General features: G+C 36.2%; 1 protein-coding gene across 1 annotated transcript in view; it reads right to left on the reverse strand.

Annotated features, from left to right (window-relative positions):
* The window catches only part of adam12 (ADAM metallopeptidase domain 12), a 107,682-nt gene that overhangs the window by 36,848 nt on the left and 47,626 nt on the right, over positions 1–23,208 (reverse strand). Inside the window, exons 4-5 of the mRNA XM_015375935.1 lie at positions 12,029–12,107; positions 3,181–3,257 (exon numbers count right to left, since the gene is read on the reverse strand). Of these exons, the coding sequence (XP_015231421.1) occupies positions 3,181–3,257; positions 12,029–12,107 (156 nt within the window). The remainder of the gene's footprint in view (positions 1–3,180; positions 3,258–12,028; positions 12,108–23,208) is intronic.

Consider the following 23,208-nt stretch of genomic DNA (forward strand, 5'->3'; position numbering starts at 1 on the left):
CTAACCCCAGGGCCCAGCCCCATCCCCAGGTGGAGCAGAGAAAGAGGCGTGAAAGATCCCATGCCAGCCCCCCCTCCTCCTTGGATGTACTGTTGTTTCCTGTTGGACTACTGTGTATTAAAAACCCACACCTATCCCACCCTAAACCCTAAGTCTCTGAAAGCTCCAATGCTCATGCCAACAACAGGTAGGTATGTGGATTGGCAGCAAAGCCAGAGAGGCTGACTCACCTCTAGGGCCAAAAATACATCCATCCTGATGCCAAATGTATGTCTTGGAAGTGTTAGAAAAGATGCTGACTTGGGAGTTTCTGTCACACTAAAGAGCTATTTTTAGTGTTAATTTCATAAAATATGTTCATGCCAGTCAGAGGTCAAACCCCACTGTTTCTCTTGGATTAGTTTGTGTGTTTTTTTTATTTTTTATTAATCAGTTCTCCTTTAGCCATTAACAATCATCTCTTTTGTCATACCATGCAAAAGTATTCCTAATGCAATAACCCAGAACAATTGCAAATCATGTTTGATGTGGCTGTGCCTATGCTTACTGCAAAAGGCAAAAAAGAGAAGTCATTACATTGCGGTGTAATAACAATAATTTTATATGGCACTTGATTGCACGGCCTTTTATATGTGGCATTTTAAATTATTTTTATTTTATTTTCTACATCTCATAATGTAAGCCTTTGCAGTAGAAACAATAACTCTCCCAACCAGACTTGAAACTTTCACAGTATTTAATGCTGAATAAACCTCAGTGAGAAACTCCCCCGAGTCTAAGTGATGCCAACCTCAAACTAGGAGCCATTTGTGTCTACAAGTGGGTCAAACTATGATTAGTTCTACGTCAAAAAGTGCTGTTGTTCTGTCTCTTGTTAGATGGTTGACATAGAAACTAAAATAAATAAACCAAGGTCAGAAGCAATTCATCTGTACTCGGATAAATCACTCTGCAAAGGGTATGGATTTTTTTGGTTGATTTATGTCAACATTCCTGATGCTTTCCAACAACATTGCAGCAATCATTTCCATTGTTTGACATCTAAAAAGAAAATGTTTCCAAGCGTGAAACTCTTCCCATCCTTAGAGCCTCACAGCATGTCATTTTTTCATACAGAGTTTCATCTTTCAATATCTTCATTGTAAAATGTCTCATTTATTAGTTATTTGCTTGAAGAAACAACTGTTCCTGAAAATTGTCATTTCTATCTTGCTACATATAAACATGATCTAATGCGCTCAGAATGTAACTGAAGTAGTTTATGCAGTTGAAATGCAGCTGTCACTAAACACTGCTTCTGCAACAAAGAGTTGTAGAACATTACAGTAGAAAACTAAAGTAACAGAAAAGCAAATAAAAGAACTTGAATGTATGAAATTATGAGTTGTTTGTAAGTAACCTATATTGAGCTAGGAAAGTCATTAAGATAAAACATTTCTTTAGTTTGTTTTTTTAAGCAAAAACAAAATTGAAATATAACTATATTAAATTAAAATCAGTTTATTTATAAAGCTCAAATTCACATATCTGAAGGCACTTTCAACCAGATCATACAGTCAGATTGTATTACATTAGAAAATCAAAAAGGGGAAAAAGACCAAGCAGTTAAGAATAATACAAAATTGAAAAACCTTCCCAAATGAAACACTTTTTTAACACAATTAAAAAAAACTTGGCTTTCTTTTTAAGAATTTAATATTTTTAAACATAACACCAGCATCTTCTCCATAACATTTAAAGCAATCCTTTCAAAGGATTGAATGAGAGCCTGCATAACAACAAAGCTTAATCCATCTAGTTATGTGTGATCCAGTCTCCCCAACATAAAAAAAGCCTACACATAATTAATAAGCAGGAAAAATAGGACTTGAACACCATATATATATAAAAAAAAACGACTTTAATTCATTAATCTTCATTAATTACGTAGAAGGATTTTTAAAATGTTACAACGCTAAAAAAAAATTTAAGCAGATAAATGCAGTTTCTAACATTCATACTTAAGACCCAGGAACAAACCTTTTTAATTGCTTTTTCTTGTACACAAGTGAATGACTGGTTGCATTTAACTGGTTTTCCTTGACAGAAACTTGGAAAAAATTGGAATGTGTTGTCTCTGTAAAGGGCCTTGAGATGACATGTTTTGTGAATTGCCGCTTTATAAATAAACTGAATTGAATCTCATGCACAAGCGGCATCACAGGAGAAACTTTTTTACTAAGTATTGAAACAAGGCAACTTGTTTCAGTAACTGTCCTTGACAGCTTGTAGGTTTAGCTATACTGTAAAATCCAAAATGAAAAAGGGGTGAAAACATACCCTAGAGGAACACCCTTAGGTATTTCAAGTGCTGATTATGTGTTGCTCTCTACCACAACACTAAGCTTGAACAAATATATGATTTCCAAAGCACTCCAAAGCCAGTTCAAAGAGTCCCACAATCCACACAATAAAGTACATTCACTAAACAAACAAAATAAACCTGCATTGTGTTTTTTTTTTCTCCAAAATGTTTATTTGTGACCTCTATTGTTGCTGTTTATGTGATCCTTCTGCAGAGGCCTGGGTTAACTGGGGACAGAGCTTTATTAACTTCAGAAGCCAAATGTGAAATGTAAATAACAATATAATAGTTATTAATATATAATAATGTGATCAAATACTAGAATCAACAAGAAGGGACGCAGAAGACAGAGTATGCCTATTGCAAACATTACACTTTCAGGATTCTGATTTTCCTTCAAAGACAAGGACATTTTTTTATTCAAACTTAACCTAAAAAAGGACATAACTTTTATCCTAATGTTAACAGAATTGATGCTTTTTCAGCAATTTATGTACAGTTTTTTTTTTATTATTATTATCTATTTATAGTCAAATTAAAACCAAAACCATTTTTTTTTTTATTTGGTCTAGGCAGAATCTCCAGAGGAACCCACATTTAAATTACTTGACAGACTGACCATTTTCATGCTTATAAGTCTGACAATAAAATGTACGTACTAAATGTGAAAAACAATATTAGGAAGCCGGCTTTAAAAATCAATACGATGATCTGACTTTAACAAAAGCAAAGGAAAATATTAGGAAATCAGCATCTAAATACCAGAAATGACATATCCTGAAGATAAAGGGGGAAAGTTTCTTTGCATGGCACTGTATGGGTAAACCAACACTTACCTAATCCCAGCACAAGTACTTAGGCTGACATCTGACTCCATGTGGCTCTCCACCTCTCCATGGTAGTAGCAGTTTGTCTATGGAAGCAGTAACAAAAAAATGTAAAGATAAATTGTCTAATTATAGAATAGCAACAGGAATGTAGCAAAACAGGTTTAAGTGAAGTCCCCACCACATCTAAATGTCTTTTTTTTCTATAAACAGATACCACTAATAGTCAGCCAATGTGAGCCGCCTGAGACTCATGTTTCTCTTAAGTTTTAAAGTCTGCTGCATTCCAAGGTGCCCAGTTTCACAGACCACCTGTCAAGCTGGAGCAGAAAGTAAAGAAACTGAATTAGGTCCATGTTTATTGACTGAGGCCATTCAGAAAATGGGTGGGACGGAAGCGTCTGGTTGAGAGAAAAAACAGGCCCCTGGCTTTCTCCATCACACAGGGCAGACCTTGCTCAGGTGAGGTCTGACCGACAGCACTCCTACCACCCAGTTCTAAAAAAAGAAAAATGTGGGATTTCCAGCCGACTAAAAGCATCTCTAAATATAGTGGGCAGGCAGTAAATCTTAACATCTGTCCTCCTTTTAGGTGGCTTCATCTCTGGAGGCAGCTTGTTTGACATGGTCATCATCCAGAGGTTTCTGGTGTTAAACGAAACCTCTGCTTAATTTTTTCATCATTATATCCCTTCAAAGTCATTTTTGCAAAGAGTGTTTTCACACTTCTGACATGAGCTATTTAAAACAGTCTTACTAAATGCTGTTTTTCCCTCATTACAGACATCTTTAAAAACCCATAATTTGCTTAAATGTAATTTTTTCTTGGTGAGCAGCTTTGATTACTGTATTTAAGTCACATTCATTCTGAGATTTTCACAGTGATAACTTTAAGTCAAAGTATCATAGCCTCATGGTGTTTCATTATAAACACACAAGTTGAAATTTCCAAATAATAACATAGCTTTAGATGAAGTACAGCGTATATTTGAATGACGTTCTTCAACGTTCCACCTTAATTTGACTTGCAAATACTAAGAAAGAATAAAAAACAACTGATGAACCTTTGTACCAAGATTCAGAGGAGCTCACTATATAACATTTTTTTTGTCATTTAGAATATTGTAAACAAAGTGAGCTTTTTTTAACTGAAAACGCATTGCAAAGGCCAGAACACACTAAATCCGATTTTACGTCCGATCGGACAGAAAATTGTGTTTGGCGAGGTCGTGGCATTTAGCGCTCATTGAAAGTCAATGGGGATGATCACACCTGACACAATTGTACGCAAGGGGCTTGCGTAAGTCCGACTGAGATAGACCCTAGGTCTGTTTTAGTCGAACTATGCAGCAATTCAGTGGTAATTTTATGAGTCTAACAGGAAGAGAGATTCGGTTACAAATTAAAACACATCCACTTTGGGGGAAAATGGAGTTGAACTAATAAATATGTAACTGTATTTTAGTTCTCATTAAAAAAAAAAGGTGTCAGCTCCTAATTATAACTAAGAGTAACTAAGAGTAACTTAGTTACAGGGATGCTGGCCACTGCATAAGTATGTCCTGTAGTTGTTTCGCTTGGAGATTAAGACATTTTCCAAAAATTACTTTTTTTCTATGATCTCTATATCCAGGAGGTATGATTATGCCACTTCAGGGCCTCTCACACACTTAGAATGCATGCTGTTTCTCCTAAATTAACAAATAAATAAAATAAGACTTTTCATCCCCAAATATGATAAACTTAGTTTACCCTCCTAAAGCTGTGAAATTGTCATGGGGTTTAATTTTTCATTTACGACTAAAAGACAATTTTTAATAATCCTTTGACTACTTTTAGACCTAGCAGCTTTGCTTAGTTAAACTCAGACAAGATAATGACATCTAATTCAACGGCAGCATGGACTTGCTGAATGAGGTCAACACCTTGCCTCCAAATTGAAATCAGATCCATTGCCGTGTCCACTGTAAGTTTAGACTCAATGGTGCACTACATGCATTTCACCATAATGTTTCCACAGGCTTCTTTAAGTATAGGTATGATTACTGTGAGGTTAGGATTAGTACTAAAAATATTTCCCAACACATAATAGAATTTATTCAGTTGAATAGGTTTATAAAATTGTATACATCTTTGAGACTTTCTTTTCACTCAATCTATACATTATGTGCTTATCTGTATTGGTTTCAAATAAACAAAAAATCAAACAGAGAAGAAACTTCTGATTAGGTCTGAAACAATAAATCAGATTAATCGATTATTGAAATAATCAACTAATTTAGTAATCGCTTAATCGTTATCTGGAGTAAAGAGACTATAAAACATGCCTTTAGCCGATAGAGCAGCCCACTTAGAGCAGTAATTATATCAAAATAGTAAAAAAATATATAAACATTATGCATTTGATAAAAAAAAAAAAAATAATTTAGTCTGTCACTATGCTCTATTCAGAACTCCTCAAGTGGAAAAATCTTAGCTTCACCTGGTTTGATTTGGCTATCCGATTGAATAATCAGAAAAATAACCAGCAGATGAATTGATTTGCAAAATAATTGTTAGTTGCAGGTTTATTTCTGTTTGTTCAGTCAAGATTGGAAATATGGGACCTCTGTAGTCCCTGCAGAAGAGTCCCTCATGAAATGACTCTAATCGATTGCTCTGGTCTTTGTTATACAGGCTTCCTACAACTTTCTAAAAGTTTAACTTAAGACTTTTGAAAACCACTTAAAACTGAATACTCATCCCATGGGCATAGGGGGAAAAATAGCATTCCTAGAATTAAAGAAAATGTATTTATTTAAATCAGACTTAATTTTAATTTCCCACATTTTAGATAAACATCCCAACACTTAGCCTGGTGGCTTGCTGGGCTTAAAATACACTGGGGGAAACTCTGCATGTAAGACCTATGACATCACATTTCATAAGTTGTAAGACGTCTTTAAAGGTATTAAATTTAAATGTGTAAATTTAAGACTTAAGACTTTTTAAAACCCAGCTGAACCCTGGTTATAAGATAAAAAAAAACAGACGAGCCTTGTTCTTGCTTTATCTTCCATTTACTGTAGCTTGAGAAAACAGTTTCTTTGACCCTTTCTCCAGCATCTCCTAAAAAGGATCCTAAAGCTTGAGCAGTTGGATGTAGCATTTTGGTCGTGCAGCTTTCAATACACTTACCTATCCGTCTCAAAGCAGATAGAGAAAAACTGAAATGTTGGCATGTGTTAAGCTCAGAGAGCACTTATAAAATGGTGATTCTTTGTTGGCAATGTAAGGAACCAGGAGACTAAATCTCTGAAATGTTTCATTCTGCAGAGACGTTATGTTTTCACCACACCCTCTCATAATCATTAAGTCTTCAACATAAATTAAACAATTCTGCTAGGAAAAAAAAAAATTCTGTTTTTCAGGGATTTGATGAGTATTTTGACATAGAAAGTCAAAACATAGACGCATACTTTTGCAAAACATCTCACGGGGTATATCTTTAAGTATGAAGTCAACAAGTTACTCCACACCTAAACGGTGATGTAGTCCTAAGAGATGGGTGTGTAGAGAATATCTGGAAGGTGACTGAGGGACTTAAGCTCACTGATGACTTTTTGGCATGAAGTGTTTCTGCACCTTAGAGCCATTAGGCCTCTGCAGTGCTTTCTTTAATTTGGTCTTGGGGTGCAGTATCTACAGTTTTTCATTTCACTTTGGTTTAAATCCAGAGATTTTTATGGGATGTTTTTAGTTACTCTAGACATTTCTCTATCTCGATGTTCTTAGTTTTACAGTTTGAATACAAATGCAACATACTATAAAGCACTTTAGAAAGAACTATATATTATTTAGTGACTGTGAAATTATATTCTTTAAATATAAGTGATGCAAATTTGCTTTAAAAGGATATGAGACTTTTGTTCAATACAGTTGTTTTGTGGATATACTTTAGGTTAAGCCTGTATCATATTAACTGAGAATTCCATGAATTTATGTAGCCAGTGATAAGAAGTGATCTCTTCATCCTGGTGTGGCTCCCTGGAGGTGAAATACAATAGAGTTTAGTAGGCGTATGCTAATTGAATACAGTCAAACACATGTCTTCTATTTAGGTATCTCGGTCATTACTTTGACTTGTTGTAAACTTGGAACATGTCGACCCTCCTTAAACTTTTTAACATTTTGTCACATTAAAAAATAAAAACTTAAATCAATTTGGTTGAGATTTTACATGAAACAAATAAATCCCTTAAATTTTGCTCTCAAATTTTGCTTTTTTTAAAAATAAAATAAAAGTGCCAGATGCTGTTGAATCACAGAGCTAAACTTTTTAAAAAAGTACTTATTACTAAAACTTTGGGGGTCTTTCTACTTTTGCTCATCTTGAGTTGTAAAATCTGAAAAATTTTCTCTGTAAAACCTCTCAGAATCAGTCAGATTGAGAGCAGGAAAATTATTTAGCGTGTCTTGCCACAGAATCTCAATTAGATTTAGCTAATGAGCGAATTCTTACTAAAATTGTATTAGGCATTGTTATACATATTCCAGGCCAGTGGCATAAAAACAACAATAAATTCAACAGCTTCTAAAATATAGATACTAGATTAAGCTGTGGTTGGTTTTGATTTGTTGTGATGGATTCCCTTACAAACAAAGAAGCTGTTTGACCCAATTTAAAACTCTCTTTGTAAAACTATATACTAAGTAGGGTTAACTTAAGGAGTGAACTACCAGGAGGAGTCTGGTTACTAACCAGGAAAGTTCTGAAGGCAACAATCAGACAGAATAATATTCAGAGGGTGTTAAAGTACTGATTACAGGTTTTTGGGCCACTTTGTGTTTGTCTATAACATTAATTCACAATGCATTTCTTTAAAGTATTTTACTTTAACAGGAGAGTTCAAGGTCTAGAATGACTTTTTTAAAGGCTAAACATGTGAATTGATAGTAAAAGAAGTAAAAAAAGATGAAAATATAGAAAATGGCCTTAAAGGTGGGCATACACTCTACGATATTTCCATTCTTTCATCTCGGCTACAGCTCAAACTGTACGATGAAATCACAGGGTTTAAAAGTTCACTCTACAGCCCAACGCTTTGATGCGATCTACCTGTTCACACTACACGTTCAAAAACCACACAAGCCTGTGACCGCTGGTGGACTAGTCAATCTGGAAGGTGAAGAACTCCCTTGTTTGCACATGCGCAGTGCGTGAGGTTCTGGTAAATTGGCTTGTAAATCTGCTTCAACAGCAGGATTTGCTCACCGACACCTCACAAGGGCCGACTATATTTCAAACATGTTTGATTTTCTCCTGACCTTATGACTCCTGATCGGAGGTGGTCGTAAGCCGCTGATTGTTGCTCGTTACCTTCTGTATACGACATGACGCAGGACGAGGTTGAAACTTGGTACGATTGGAGAATCGGACGAAAAAGGGCGAAAAGTCGTACATTCTATGCCCGGCCTAACAGGATGTTCGTTTGTTAAGTTGTTTTGAAATCCTAAATTGATTTGCAAAGCTTTGTTTAAACAAAAAGCTTGAGGACAATGTACTTTTGAAGTTTGTGGCAGAATATGAAACATTATCAAGAGTTCTTTATATGTTATCTGTAAGACATGTCAGAGTCTTTGGTTTGCAAATTGTTTTGACAATTTTTTTTCCTTTTCTCAGAAAGACTTTGCTAGGGTCTGAGCTCTTCAAAATATATGGAAATTTCCTAGTAGAGTGCTGAACAAGAATAATCCACAGTAATGAGGTAAAAGGTGCAGAGACAGGACATTATATTAAAAATGATATTTTAGTGGGGAGGAACAAGGCTGAATTTAGTGCCTAGAGCTAATGCGATCGTCTCATGTTTCTTTGATGAGATCATGACTATGATTCATTGCAATAAGGGATATGAATAGACTTTTTGTTTCTCTGGTTCCTGAATAAAGCAGAGAGGAAAGCACTTATATGTAAATACATCAGAAATTATTAACAAAGATTAATATCTAAAAACTAAATTATAATGGAAGGTAACAGTTTTTTTTAAATCCAAATATTTTTCTTAAACATGAATTATCCAAGCCGCCTATCCCCTGGTGTGATTGATTGTTCCAGCGCATGGCTTTTGTTGCAGCACACTTGTTTATTGGGCTCCATGTGGATTTAGATTTAATGAGAAAGGGAGAGGGTGATAAACATGATCAGGGAAAGAGCTGACTCATGCTGGAACCACTCGCAGCAGAGTGAAATCCGAAAGATCCCAAATCACTATATCAGCCTCCTCCTGGCCAGCCGGACAGATAAATTACCCACACCTCACTCTCAAAAGGTCTGGTTGCTTTCAGGAAAAGGATCCTCCCCTCAAAGAACCAGCTGTGACCGTGAGACAGGAATGAGTGGAGGGTCAGAGGTCAGAAGATGTTCCTGTAGTCAGTTTAATGTAACAGTCACTGGTTGTTAAGGGAATTACTGCTCATTCTTTGGACAGAAAAGAGTTATGAAATGCAATTTAAAACTTTTCTCTTTAGCATGTCATGTTATCAACATGTAATACAGATTGAATAGGGTATGTATAGGGTTTTTAAGAAGGCCCATATAAGTGGCCTATATTGTAAAGTGTATTTGGACATAGAAAAAAGGCAGTTTCTCAATAGTACTTGTACATTCTTATGTGTTAGTGTAACTTCATCAGCCTCAGCTCCAGCACTATTCCAATTGACAAGAACACAAGACTGAGAAAGGACAAAGTCTCCGGATGTTGTTCTTGCCCCTCCCTCTTTACCGAGCATGCATCAGAGCAGACTTGTCAGCGGACCAGATAGCTCTCCCAGCATGCACCGTGGCAGCAGCACCTTCCAGGGGTTCGCTTTTCTGTTGCTGTAGTTCTACAAAAGTATGTTTTAAGAATGTTTGAGGCGAGAACATTATACCTTTAAGCCTCATATATAGCCCATTTACTGATTTGGTGCATAATATTAAAAAAAGGACCGTTCCAATTTTAATTCACAAGAACAAGAAGACAAAACCCGGATAGATTTGTCCTGCTTGCCCCCGTTCTCCCCGAGTCCATACTTCCAATGTTCTTGACAAGAATGTACTTGGTCATAACCCGAGTCCATACTGTACTCACATACTTGTAAATTGGGAAATGGCCTTAGTTAATGGCCTGTTAATGCCTGATCTAAAAGAACTCGAAACAGCTACAGGAACAAAACAGAAAAATAAATCAAAACGGCCCTGTTTCTTATCATCAGAAGATTATCCCTAATAAGCCAGCCAGATATTAGAAAAACCGTTTTCCATAATAGCCCCTCCTTGGCCAAACAAAAAAAAAAAAAGGGGGGAGGGTCATCAAAAAGTTACTCATTAAATTTTGTTCATAAATGCATCGGATGCACTGCACTTTATTATACACTATATATTATATATAAACTAGATGTAAAATTTACGCAAAGGATTTTTGCATTTTTGGTTAATAGAAATGCAAAGATTTTCAGACAAACTACAGAATGTCCTAACCCTAAATACGGAATCTATAGAAACTGGTATTTGTGTGTTAGACATCGAAGAAAACCAACCAGAAGAAAGTCTAAGCATGTCTCTTTGTCACCTCAACATAAACACCACATCCAGTTCTTTCAGTTTTGGATTAAAAATTCATCTCTTCATAGTTGGCAAGCAATGACCTCTCACAAACCACCACACTGGCCTGGTACAACCCTTTCTTTGTATTTATGCTCTGGAATGACAGTGATTTTAATGAGCTGGGCAAACCCCATCAGTGAAGTAGCAGTTTGCGTCTGACAACAGTTAAAAAGCAGAAAAGGTTCTCCGTTTTGTCATGTGCATTCAAAAAATTGCAATTCAATTAATCCTCTTTATGCCTTTTTTCTTAAGACAAACTGACCATTAAGCTTCAACACACACTGCCGGTGTGTTTTTTTTGATGATTTATTGGTATTTTGAAGGAAAATGTAGCATTTAATTGCTTTCCAAACTGCAGAAAAACAAATCCCTTGAAATAAAGCCAGCTGGTGGAGCTGCAAAGCGTAGAAACTGCTCAATGCTGCTATAATTACCTTTTTATCTTTACCAAACCGAAACATAAAATGCCTTTCAATGCATCATATTTGTGCATCCATGGAATATAATTTCAAAGTCCCAGAGTATTTAAATGCTGAATATGTTTTGCTTTAAGATGCCTAATTGAGTTTGATGAAAATGAGGAGTATTTATCACAGCATTGACACAAATTAGCAAAGCGTGTAAAAGAAATAAGTACTTTTGCAGCAACAGACCAAAACCTACACTTACAGTAAAGCTATATGTTAGAACTGAACTGGAGTCAAAGATTATAGGAAAGCATAATCCATTCGTCAGACTTTACAGAAGTATTTTATATAAAAACGCTTTCTCAAATTACTCGCTACAAAGCTCATAAATGATATGAATATTTTACTCAGCGTGACTTCTGAAGTGCACTTAAATGTTCACTAATTCAAGATATTCGTGCAGACCTGCATAACAAACCATTTTTAGGAATGCCTTTAACGTTATCCATTATAAACGACTGGAGCTGTTTCCTAAAACGAAGTCTATTTTTTGACCCCTGTCAGCCTTTATTCCATCAAATATAAATCCACCTGCTGGAAATGGGCCCACTCACCTACACTCTGAACAAATCCAGGTGGCCTTATGCAGAGGCTAGCAGTAATATCACTATAACTTTACTTTCTGAAGTCTCTGTAATATTAGCACAATGAAGCAGAACATTTCTAGAGAAAGACTTTAACAGAATCCCAACACCTATTTGAGATGCGTGGTAGCAATTCAGAAAACATTACAAGTTTTGTTACAGGAAAATAAAAGGAAATGTACCGTGAAGTTGTGAGGGCCTGTGACTTCTCTGCCGTCTTCCAGGTAATGGGTTTCCATATAGTTACCAGCAAACAGCCCCCTGGAAAGTAAAAAAAGATAAGAAAACAAACACTTAAGATTGACCTCAGGGAGCGTGATCAAACATAAAGGGATCATCCTGTGTTAAACCATCTCACTACTGTTTCCCCTGCACGGAAGATAAACCATCTGCTGATATTTTAAACCTTACTCTGTTTCAGGATCGCATAAATGAAGCTAAGCAGCTTTGAAGGCAGAAAACAGCTTAAAGCCTGCTGTATTATTTTCTATTAAATAACCTTTTACAACATGTGCACCCACCATGACGAAGCATTCAATACCAATCAATAACTCATTCTAGGATACAACAGAGATGGAGATTAGCTTAGACGCTGTTGACAAGACAAAATAACAAATAAATTAGTATAAAAGTGAGATAAACATTCTATTTGCAGATACAAATGAATGTGTGGTAAAAATAAATTTATGGGATTAACGGGATTCTCAGACAGAAACACGACTCAGTGCAGAATTTTTTTGTTGCTGGAAAAAAAATCAAAATGAAATTTTTATGCATTAGTGGGGTGTTAAAAAAGAAGACGGAGGAAATTAAAACGATGTAAGAAGCTAATCAACATTAAACAAGAAGGCTGGTAGAAGTAAAAATCTATTTCAGCTTTCGATATCTGTTAGTAACATGTTAAATTTGGTAAAGTTGCCAACCTTCTGCTAATTTCAAAGTTAGGATAATATACAACTATAAGGTTACGTGTGGAGTCTCCTGTTTTGTAACGCTACCAACAACAAACGGATTTCTAACATAGTTCTTGAAAAATACTTAAATTGGCTCAAATGTAAAGCCACTCACCCACTGAAAACCCGGATTTGGCCGCACCAATTGTTATGTGAACTTATGTTGTTGTAAGATCTGAGTTGGGGAAGCAGGTAGATATTAAATAGAAGGGGGCCTATGACGGACCCCTGAGGAACAATGTATAATTTTTTTGTGGTCTCCATTATATATTTATCAACTTAAACAAAAAAGGTGACCAAGGTTTGAAGGTTGTCTCATAAAGTGGAGTGATGGGTAGTTGTCGGGTCGAATGCTGCACTAAGGTCCAATAAAAGCAGCATTGTGGTTCTTCCACAGTCTGTATTCATACGAATACCATTAAACATTGTGTCATGGGCAATCTCTGAACTGTGGTGAACATGGAAGCATAACTGGAAGACATTGAAATGACCGGTCATTGTTAGGGGGGTTTTTAGCTGCCGAGACACAACTTTTTCAATAATTTTACTGATGAAGGGAAGGTTTGAGCTGAGACTGAAGTTCTGTAGACAGAAGAAGCTTTTCTCAAGGTAATCATTTGAGAATTCACATAAACAAACAGCTTTAGCCATGATATGGATCAATATTTAATAAGGCGGGATAGCTACAGTCATAGAATACCAAATTAACTTTTGGAAATCCAGTACTATCAATGAAAACAAAAAAATTATGTTATTTTGAACACAAAAAGTTCCATCAAAGGTAAACGAGCTTTGTGGTTTTTTTCCTACCACAGCTGGAGGGGAAACAGTGAATCAACAGCAGAAAGAGCACAGTATATTGTCACTGAAAGAGTGACCTTGCACTTCTAGATCAACATGTGGATTCACTATTTATATAATCAACCGAGTCCTCAGTCCAGTGTATCTCTGTTCATACAGAAACCACATGTTCAGCACAACATTGCAGAATATCACGAGATGTTTGGTGAGTGCTCAGCAGAAAAACAAACCTCTACAGGCAGCTGGATTCTCTTACTGACCTCAGCAGTTACTCACAACCCAGCTGGGAGCTTCAGCTGTTACAACCCAGGGAGGGGGGCGATTTTCTTTGGGAGCGGTCAGTATGGGACACAATGCTTCCCCACCCTCAAGTTCTTTAGTGAGCCAAAGACCTGGTAATAATCACAGGATCAAAGCAGGACTTTAGAGAAGGAAAAGCCAAATAAGATGATGTGTTTCTTCAGACTTGATTAGGTTTTGGACATACAAACTCAGCCTCTGCCTATAAAAACAGACCAATGCGGTGAACGAGTCAATTTCTGAGAAAAAGCTGTAAAATGAATCCATATTTTAAACCAGTTGCATAATATCATCATCTGTGCTCAACTTTACAACATGCATGTAATGGATGAATATTACATGCATGTTGTGCAAACAGTTAAGAAATCATCATTAAGCCAGGAAAACCGTAATGCCACTTTGGCACTGCTAAAGAAAATGAAAAAGGGTTATTTAAATAATTTGTCTTTCCGTTTCTCTGCACACGAAGCCTCCAATGCAGGTGTGTTGATTTCATAAATCATACAATTACAAAAAGTCTAGGTACAACCAAATCCTTTTACAAAGGCCTTCTTTGACTTCAAATATTCACCTGTTGAGTTTGCTAATAGCCACTGGAAATGTAAATGGAACCACATTTTTTCAAATTAGTCTAAAAATAACTTTTTTGGCAACTTGAACTTCAGGTGTTTGAAGATGGAGACAAATGGTGAATATAGCAAAAAGAATCTAGTTCACACGGTTAATAGCGTTAGGGTTCTGGGATACTGTGGGCCGGTTTCTCTTTTATAGGCCTTTGGAAAATTCTTACAGTGGATGAGCTTTTAGAGATATAGCAGCATTTTACACAAAATGTAGAGGTCTTTTAATGATTTCGTCATGCAATTAAAACTTATCACACCACTGATAATATGGAGCACCCAAAGGGACATTAAAGAAAAAAAGGCTTTTTTGAATGCAACAGGTGCTTTCTTGATACTATCCATTTAGGTCCTCAGTACTAAAATATCCATCCTAAAGGTCTTCAAACACCTTTTCCTAAAAGACATAACTCTTCATCCTAAGGTATGGATCCTGGATGATGGTGTGGTGGAGCTTTAGACTGGTTTTGATCAATAAAAGGAAAATATGTCAACAAAGGTGGTTTTATGTCTGATGCTTTTTAATTATGGAGAGCTGCTGAGTTCAATAAGAGGTCAATAAAAATGACCTTTCATTTTTATCCATCTATATTCCTTTTTGGGGGAGTATCTTAAGGAAACATGGCATATCTTTTCCATGCTATGCAGATGATGATTTTTATGTCCCTTTAAAGAAAGTTATTAGCTACACCTTCCAACCACTCATGGGAAACTTTTATTAAAGCCTGAGTGTTTTTAGACTTTTTAAAGTGTACAGAATAGAAAACAGACAATGTTTTTTTTTCCCTCAACAGTACATCTTTTAGTGTTTCTGATCAATCATTGTGATTTTAGGAAGAAAGTCAGTGCTGCTTTTTGGAGACTCTTCCTTGACGTGAAGCAGATGGCTAAAGAAGATTTTGCCAAGACCAGCCTGCAGTCATCTTAACTCCACTGGACCCCTGTCAGATGCTTTGTCTTGGCGTTTACTCAGCTGATTTTTCCCAAATCCAGTTACTCAGATTGTTCCACCAATTTCATATTTTCCTTGGGTTCCTTGTGTTTCACAGAGAAGGATATAAACGTCTTCTTTTCCCATATTAATATCCTAATGGCCGGACGCCACTGTAACTCTCTGACCTGTTTTCAGCTTTATCTTGGTCTCAATTATCTGTGGATTAAACGACCTCCTGACCAACGATGCATTTCGAACCAGACCTAATTAGGAGAGTAAACCAAGCAGGTAGTAACAGGCTGGAACCCAGCCTTTTAACACCTGCCAGGTTTGTACAATGGGCTCTATGCACAACTCCACTTCCATAATTTAAGGCTGTTTCCCATCTTTCATTACTTGAACTGATTAATCCTAGTGGACTGGAAGCAGTTATTACCACCTCCTGGAAAACGAGCACCAACGTGAAGAGAAAAAGTGTGCTAAACTCAGCCTAGGAGTAAACTCCAATGTGACATTTGCTGACCAATAGCTTTGTTGTGGACAAGTACTGCCTGTAAATAAAAAAAACTAGCCAATGACATTTGCAGTAGTCATAAAATTGCACTAAAAAGACAACTAAAAGCAACAACTATCGAGACTTTCCCAGCCAGCTGACAACACTTAGGGAAGCTTCTCATCCATGCCAAGCAATGATCCAGCAGCCACCTACATTATGTGGCGAATGTCACAAGTCAGGCACACCCACATGGCCTTGGAAGCTCACTGTTTATCAATCAGTGGGAAGTTAATGATGCGAACGGAAAGGGTGGGATCACGCCCCTCCATTTAAAATGCATTACCCACAGGAGGTGCACACAGCAGGGCTCCATGTAACTGACTGGGAGCTGGCAAAGATACGAGATTTTTGCCAATTAATACAACAGAAACGGTCTCAAATGGCGTGCAGCTTGACATTAGAACAAGCACAAATACAGAAAATGTGACACCACTGGGGGTAAATATGTTTGCACTACTTCAACTTGTCTTCAAACTGTGGAAAACAGATAAATATTTGTACACAATCTCTCACTTAGACAAACAGTTACCATGTAGTGTATTGCTTCTTGGGGATAAAAGGTTTTCTAGTAAATGAAAACATTTGAAATATTAGTAATTAAGTCAAAGATTTTGCATAATAACAATCCTGACTGCAGGCTAAATCTAATGAATTGGTTTCCCTGGGTACCTTTCAGGAAAACTGTTTTTTTATTTCAATGGATAGATGGACCTGCACCTGTCTCCACCCCCCTTTATAATTAATTTTAGATGTTTATTTTTCAGGACAGTAGAGTTATGATATGAAACAGACTTAGAGTAACACTGACAAATGTTTGGTCCAATTTGATATAAATCAAATAATTTTTCAGGTCCATATACTACCCAAATATTGATGCTCTGTGTAGGCTGCTATTCTTAAAAAAATGCCTGCAGCTTGAAAGAGTTGGATCCTTCACTGAATATGACTCAGATCGTTGCTTTATGGCAGTCTAAGCTCCCCTTAAACATTAAAGCTACTGAAACTAACCACAAAGTTGTTGTTATGCAATAAATCAGGTATGACACTTACCTGATCAGGCATATTTAGTTCTCTAACATAGGATTTCATTTAGAGGGATGAATGTAGCCTTATTTTCACAAATAAATACATGACTTTTCAATCTCCTGGTTCAAAGCTGACTGCTAACAGATCCGATAATACAAAGGACAGCTGTTTATATTTGTGACACTGCAAATTTGAAAGTTTTGGACTTTTATTTCATTGGAAAGTTTTTCCCTGTACCCTTTACAGATTTACACATCTGGTAGCCATGTCGGTACCTGATACTAATATACTATATAATAAGTAACGTTTATTTGCTTTTTTTTTTTTTCACAAACAAGGACAGAAAGCTACAGCAGATCCTTCCTACCTTCAGCTATTTACACCTACAATAACTGTTTACAACTCACTTTTGAGTTACTGCAACAATAAATTTCCCTTTGGGATTAATAAAGTATTTTTTAATTTGAATTAAAACTAATTCAACCTTTCCTTTTCTCTCCTTTCCTTCTAGAGATTCCCATAACCCTTTTATAACCTTATTTATATTTTATCTATTACTTATTTACCTATTTGTCCATCATATTTTGGCAGGAGTAAAACTAGATTTAATCTCTTCCACATTCTGCTTCTTGTTCCTAGGTTTGCTTGCCCTTCTTTAGAACACAAGTGGCGAGCCTTGCAGCAATCCTCCAACTACATCCTCTTTACTGACACCCTTCATGTTATCCTTGTAGGGGTGCCTTGATTGATCGGTTGGCCAATCGATTAATCGATAATTTTGGGTGACCTGATCGGCCGATTCCTAGATGTAAAACCAATCTTTTCCCATGATCATATACTTCTGCAAAGCTCTGAAAATCAATATGCTATACTTAGATTTTGATTTGAGAGCATTTATTTCAGTCATTATTATTTACAGGAATTGATTAATGTTTTTTTTGTTTTTTTTTAGTAAGATGAGATTGAAATACGCATTGCAAATTCTATTTTACCAACTTGTGGTCAGATTTGCCCATAATGCCTGATTTCACTATCTTACTCACTGCATACTGTGTGTGGCGTAATCAAAAGAAAAATCTCTAAAAGTTAAAGGCTTAGAGGACTTCAAAATCTCCAATTCCAAGCTTGCACATACCCAAAAGTATACGCATTTTCACACATTAAACTTAAATAACTACTTTTCTATGATTGTTTCTGCTTCCTGAGGCTATTTCTACTACTAGAGAAGAGTTGAATCAATGGGAAACAATCTGAAAGTCACACACTGTGTTTTGTCTCATTAAACTTAGACTTCTTAATAAGGACTTTTGAAGAAACTGGAGATAAGTGTGATAAATGAGAGGCAGGGGTCCAGAATACCAAGATGCACTCCAAATACAATGGTGGACAGTAATGGCGCCCAGATAAATATTTGGAGAAAATGAAATTATAATCAAAGAGGTGCATCTGACATAAAAAACAAAACTTTATGTTGCCTTTAGTTTGTGTACTTTATTGAAACTAAAAGACTTGTGAGGAAATATGGAACTAATAACTTTCTTCTGATGTTATTTGGCGAATTGCGAGAAACCAGCGTCTCTTGGAAAAAGCATGGGGGGAAAATAAACAGGATTTCTTGCATGAGAACCCAGCCTGGAGCCAAAAAGAGCTTGCCTCAGTGTTAGAAACTTTGCCTTTTTTTCCAGCAAGGGAAAAGGACCAGTTGTTCTGGCTGTGATCTGTCTGACATCAGGCAGCGCTGTAGGCCTGTGCCAAGTAGAGCAGAGAAGAAGAATTCCCCTGCTTGTCCTAAAGTCAATGCAACTTCCAGCCTACATGAAGCATGTCATGAATACAACCACTAAAGCATGCCAGGAAATAACTTTTGCAATGGAGGGGTGGAAAAGGGGGTTAAAGAGCAACCAATAAAAAGCAGGGAACAGGACAACTCAAAATGTATTTTTTTGTCATGTGTCAAAAAGTCAGTGGCACAAAAACAAACAATCCTCATGTTTCCTTTATGCCAAGCAGGATTGCTGGGCTTTTGTCCCCGTTTCAACTCATCATAACAGCCTCATTATGATTCTTAACACCTGTGTGGCATCTTGTGGTGGATAATTGGCTAGTGAGATGGTCAAGCAGAATGGTCATTATCAGCGGAGGCACGCAATTACCGCAGCGACTGTCACCTGGAGATTGATGTGGTTAAGCCCAAGCATGCCCTGTGAAATCAATAAAATGTCATCTCTGAGCAGCGTCTGTGTGATGGATTACCCCACAGGTTCTCAATTACAGAAACGGGATGATGAATACGACCCTGACAATGGCTAAGATAATTGGAATAAGGAAGGAAATGCAGCACTGATCTTTGATAAAAATAATGCCTTGAGAAGCACAGGTTACTCAGCTAAAAAAATAGAAAGCAGGAATGTGTTTTTTTTTTGTTTTGAAGAGCAAATTGAAACATTAACAAAAAAAAAAGACAGCTTGTAGGTATTTCAAAATCAAAGGCTTATACTTGCGTTGTATTTAGTTTTAAAGTGCGGGTATAATAAATTCATCAAATGCGACCATTAGAGCAGGAAATAGAGGAAGTCCCAAGAGGAGCTGCAGAACATGTTCTGTTAACAGCTTTCAAACATAGTCATCGACTGTGGATTGGTTGGTACAAGCAGTTTGAAAGGTTAACATTTATGCTTTCTGTGAACTGAGTCCTTATATAGTAAGAAATGATGTTTTCAGTAATAAAGTTAGAGCAAGAAAGTACGACAGAGCAACTTTCATTAAGGTTGGAATATACTGTGAGCCCTAAAATTATTCATAACTCTAATAAATTCAGGTGTGGAATAACCTTTAGTTTTATCTAGATGTCTTTTCTTTTTCCAGCATTCTGTATAAGACAGGATTATCTGTGGGTTGGTCTGATAAATGTTATTTTATTGCATGCAGAGTATAATATTTTAAGTTTTGGTTTTGATTGTTAAGGTTTACCATGAATGAGACCTGTCTTTGGAAAAAGGCACACTGCAACAAACTACGACAAAATTATTTATAATACAGTCACTTTTTAAACTCCCTGGTAAAGCAGAATAATCACCAAAGTAACTTATAGTCAGACATATGTAGAAAAGCAAGTACAACGCGAATTACATATGAACATATATTACATGACCTAAGCACACCACATATAAGCCTTAAGTGGACACATTAACACATTTTTGACACTTATAGAAATTCATAAATGAAAACCTTTAATACTGGTGCTGGAAATATTACTGCTTTCCTGTCATGTCAATGCTTATTTTATTTTTTTATTGTAATCATATGCTTGCCCTTTTCAATTTTTAAATTACATTTAAATTCTTAACTGTTCTTTTATTGTTTCCACTGCAAAATCAAAAACAATTTCCGCTGAAAAGATTGAACATTTAGGTAATTTAATGAGACATCAGAACCTGCTTTTCCCTTTCTTCATTACACTTTACTCCAGTTTACCCAATTTCACTTTTTAGCAGAATTAAACATTTTAAAACACAAATGTCCTACCAATGTTATAATCCTTTCTTTCAGTCTTTATATCCAAACTAAATTTGTAGGGTTCTGATTTTACACGTAATGGTGTAATGGTTTTTTCTTCTTCTTTTTAACTTGAAAAGCAGTATCAAGTCACATCTGGCTCTCATTTTGTTTCCCTTACTCTGCCAGTTTGTGTCACTTAAAAGCATAAAAATGTACACACTAAACCGTATCCATGACAGCAGTCAAACTCAATATTGCATTCACGTGCCCTCTAATTAGTCACAACCAGGCAATCCTGTTTTATTTCAGCTTGAAAAACATAAATAGTCATTTTATTGCTCATGATATCACAGATCACCGGGGTCTAGGAGGAAACTAATCTCATGTGAGTAATTAAAGGCAGCTGATTTTTTCTGACTGAACTCCAATACTGCATTTTAGGTTAAACTATGTGATGCTCTTTTAGTATTCATGATTACAATCAACTGATACACCTCAAAGTCAACAAATAAAAAAAAATAATAATAAGCACATTAAGGTTTATTTCAGGAACTGCCAGACTGTTATGTGAAACTAACCAAACACCTTTACTAATGTGAATCCCTAGAGGAAGAACACTTCTTCCTCCTTTCTTGTACTCTCTGCCTCCAGGGCTGCTGTTCCTCTAGAGCAGAGTGAATCTTTCTGTTCTGGCCCCTCTTATTCATCAGGAGCTACCCTGGTTGGGTGCAGGGGTGTGGGAGAGATATAGAGGGAAAGTGCTTCTCTTGTTGCATGGATCTGCGCCTGCATGTGTTTGGCTGCTTCATATGATTTATGAGCATCTGTGTGGGAGTGGGAGTGTACACATGCAGCCATAGTTGTGGACTTTGTTTGGGTTTCACACAGAGATAGTTCGAGGCTCATAGATCATGCAATACATTCTGTACTTTCAGCATTATCAGCTAACCAAAACACCCCCTTGAATCTAAGACATCAGTTTATCGTGCTGTAAAAAATCAGCAATCAGTTATAAGTCTTTGAAGTCCTCCTTAAATGTTTCTTAGAAGCACAGACATCATGTATTGACCTAAATATACAGTTTATACTAGGACATGTTCAGGACTACCTTAGAAAATAGTTGTCTGAAGGTTATACAGACAGAGAAACTGCAGTTTAACTTTGAGTGTATGTCTTTTATGAGCAGGATTACACAGTTATTCTTAAAAGCACAGGTACAATACATGTCCAACATTTTGCCAACATGATCAAATCTAAAAAACCTGTCAAGTTTTAGAATTTATTTTCCACAAATGAGGTTCAAAAACTATTCCTTAAAGGTGTTAAATTGAATTGTTTTATTCTTAATGAAGTGCCTCGCAAACAAATTTAAAACCCTTCGACTTTTTCTTATTTTTTCACATTACAGCCACCATTTATTCAATTGGAAATAGTATATCTTTACACTCCAAGTTTGGCTTCATTATTTTCTGTAAAATTGCTTAGATTGAAAAGGGACTTTCTGTAAACAACAACTTTCATGTTCTGTGACAGATTTTCAATTAGGTTTAGGTCAAAGCAGTTCTAATGTAAATGTATTCTTTGATTAAAACCAATCTGCTGTAGCCCTGGCAGGATGTTTGAGGGGTTTTAGAAGTTAAAAGGTAAAACTTAAATCTTATCTTAAGGATTTTGCAGCCCCAAACCAGCTTTTCTTCAGGGCTTACTGAAGCTGAACACTATGCATTATTCCATCATTTCTAACCTACTGCTCTCTTCTTTCTATACAGAAATTCCCCACTAGGGGTGTCCCGATACACCTTTTTAATCTCCGATATTCATATATTGATATTGCAGCTTTGCCTGTTGATCAATACCAATATTGACCCAATACGATATCATACAGATTTTTATTAGTCGTTTTATAGTGTGAAATGATCGGAAATACTTTATCAAAAAATGACTTGATATTTCCAAAGAGAAAACAACAGTTAACAGGTAATGAGATGACTGAGGTATTTCTTATTCACTCTTAGAAACTTTAAAAAAAAAACAGATAGAAGCAAAATGTCTCTAAGATTTTTGAAAGAAGGCTGATATATTCTGATAATCATATTTTGGCTGATATTGGACCGATCCCTGATAGGGATATCTTTGATGGTCACATGGTCAGTAAACCAGCACACAATGCTTTTTCACCTTAAGTTTTAACACACAGTAGCATAAATGCATTGGTTTATTTATTTTTATATCAACAATATTAGAAGACATTAGTTCCAATTGTAGTGCACACATTTGGTTAACCTTTGTATATTTCATTTTGTCAAATGCTTAATATTGTTTGTGTTTTCTATTCTGTTGTTGTGGGAGTACCTTTAACTGGGAGAATGCAAAGGACTCTGGCTGACATATTTATTGAATAATTGGGTGATACCATCTGCAGTTCCAGTATGGGGGAAGACATGGACTCCACATTTTTAATATGCTGCATAATCTCTTCTTTTGCTTTTGCGATTTGCTCATTTTGTTAATTTTGTTTAGTAATAGTAATTTGAGTTTAACCCTTAAGCTAACTGTTTAGTTATTTCTTGTTAAATTTTTCTAGATGTTCTCCCTACCTCTTTCTCGGTGTGTCAGTCTGGTTTGATCAGCCAGTATTTAAGCCCCCTTTGTTTCCTGTGTGTCAGTTAGTTTG

Source organism: Cyprinodon variegatus, unplaced genomic scaffold (assembly GCF_000732505.1).
Source record: "Cyprinodon variegatus isolate N-32 unplaced genomic scaffold, C_variegatus-1.0 Scaffold127, whole genome shotgun sequence".
Taxonomy (NCBI): domain Eukaryota; kingdom Metazoa; phylum Chordata; class Actinopteri; order Cyprinodontiformes; family Cyprinodontidae; genus Cyprinodon; species Cyprinodon variegatus.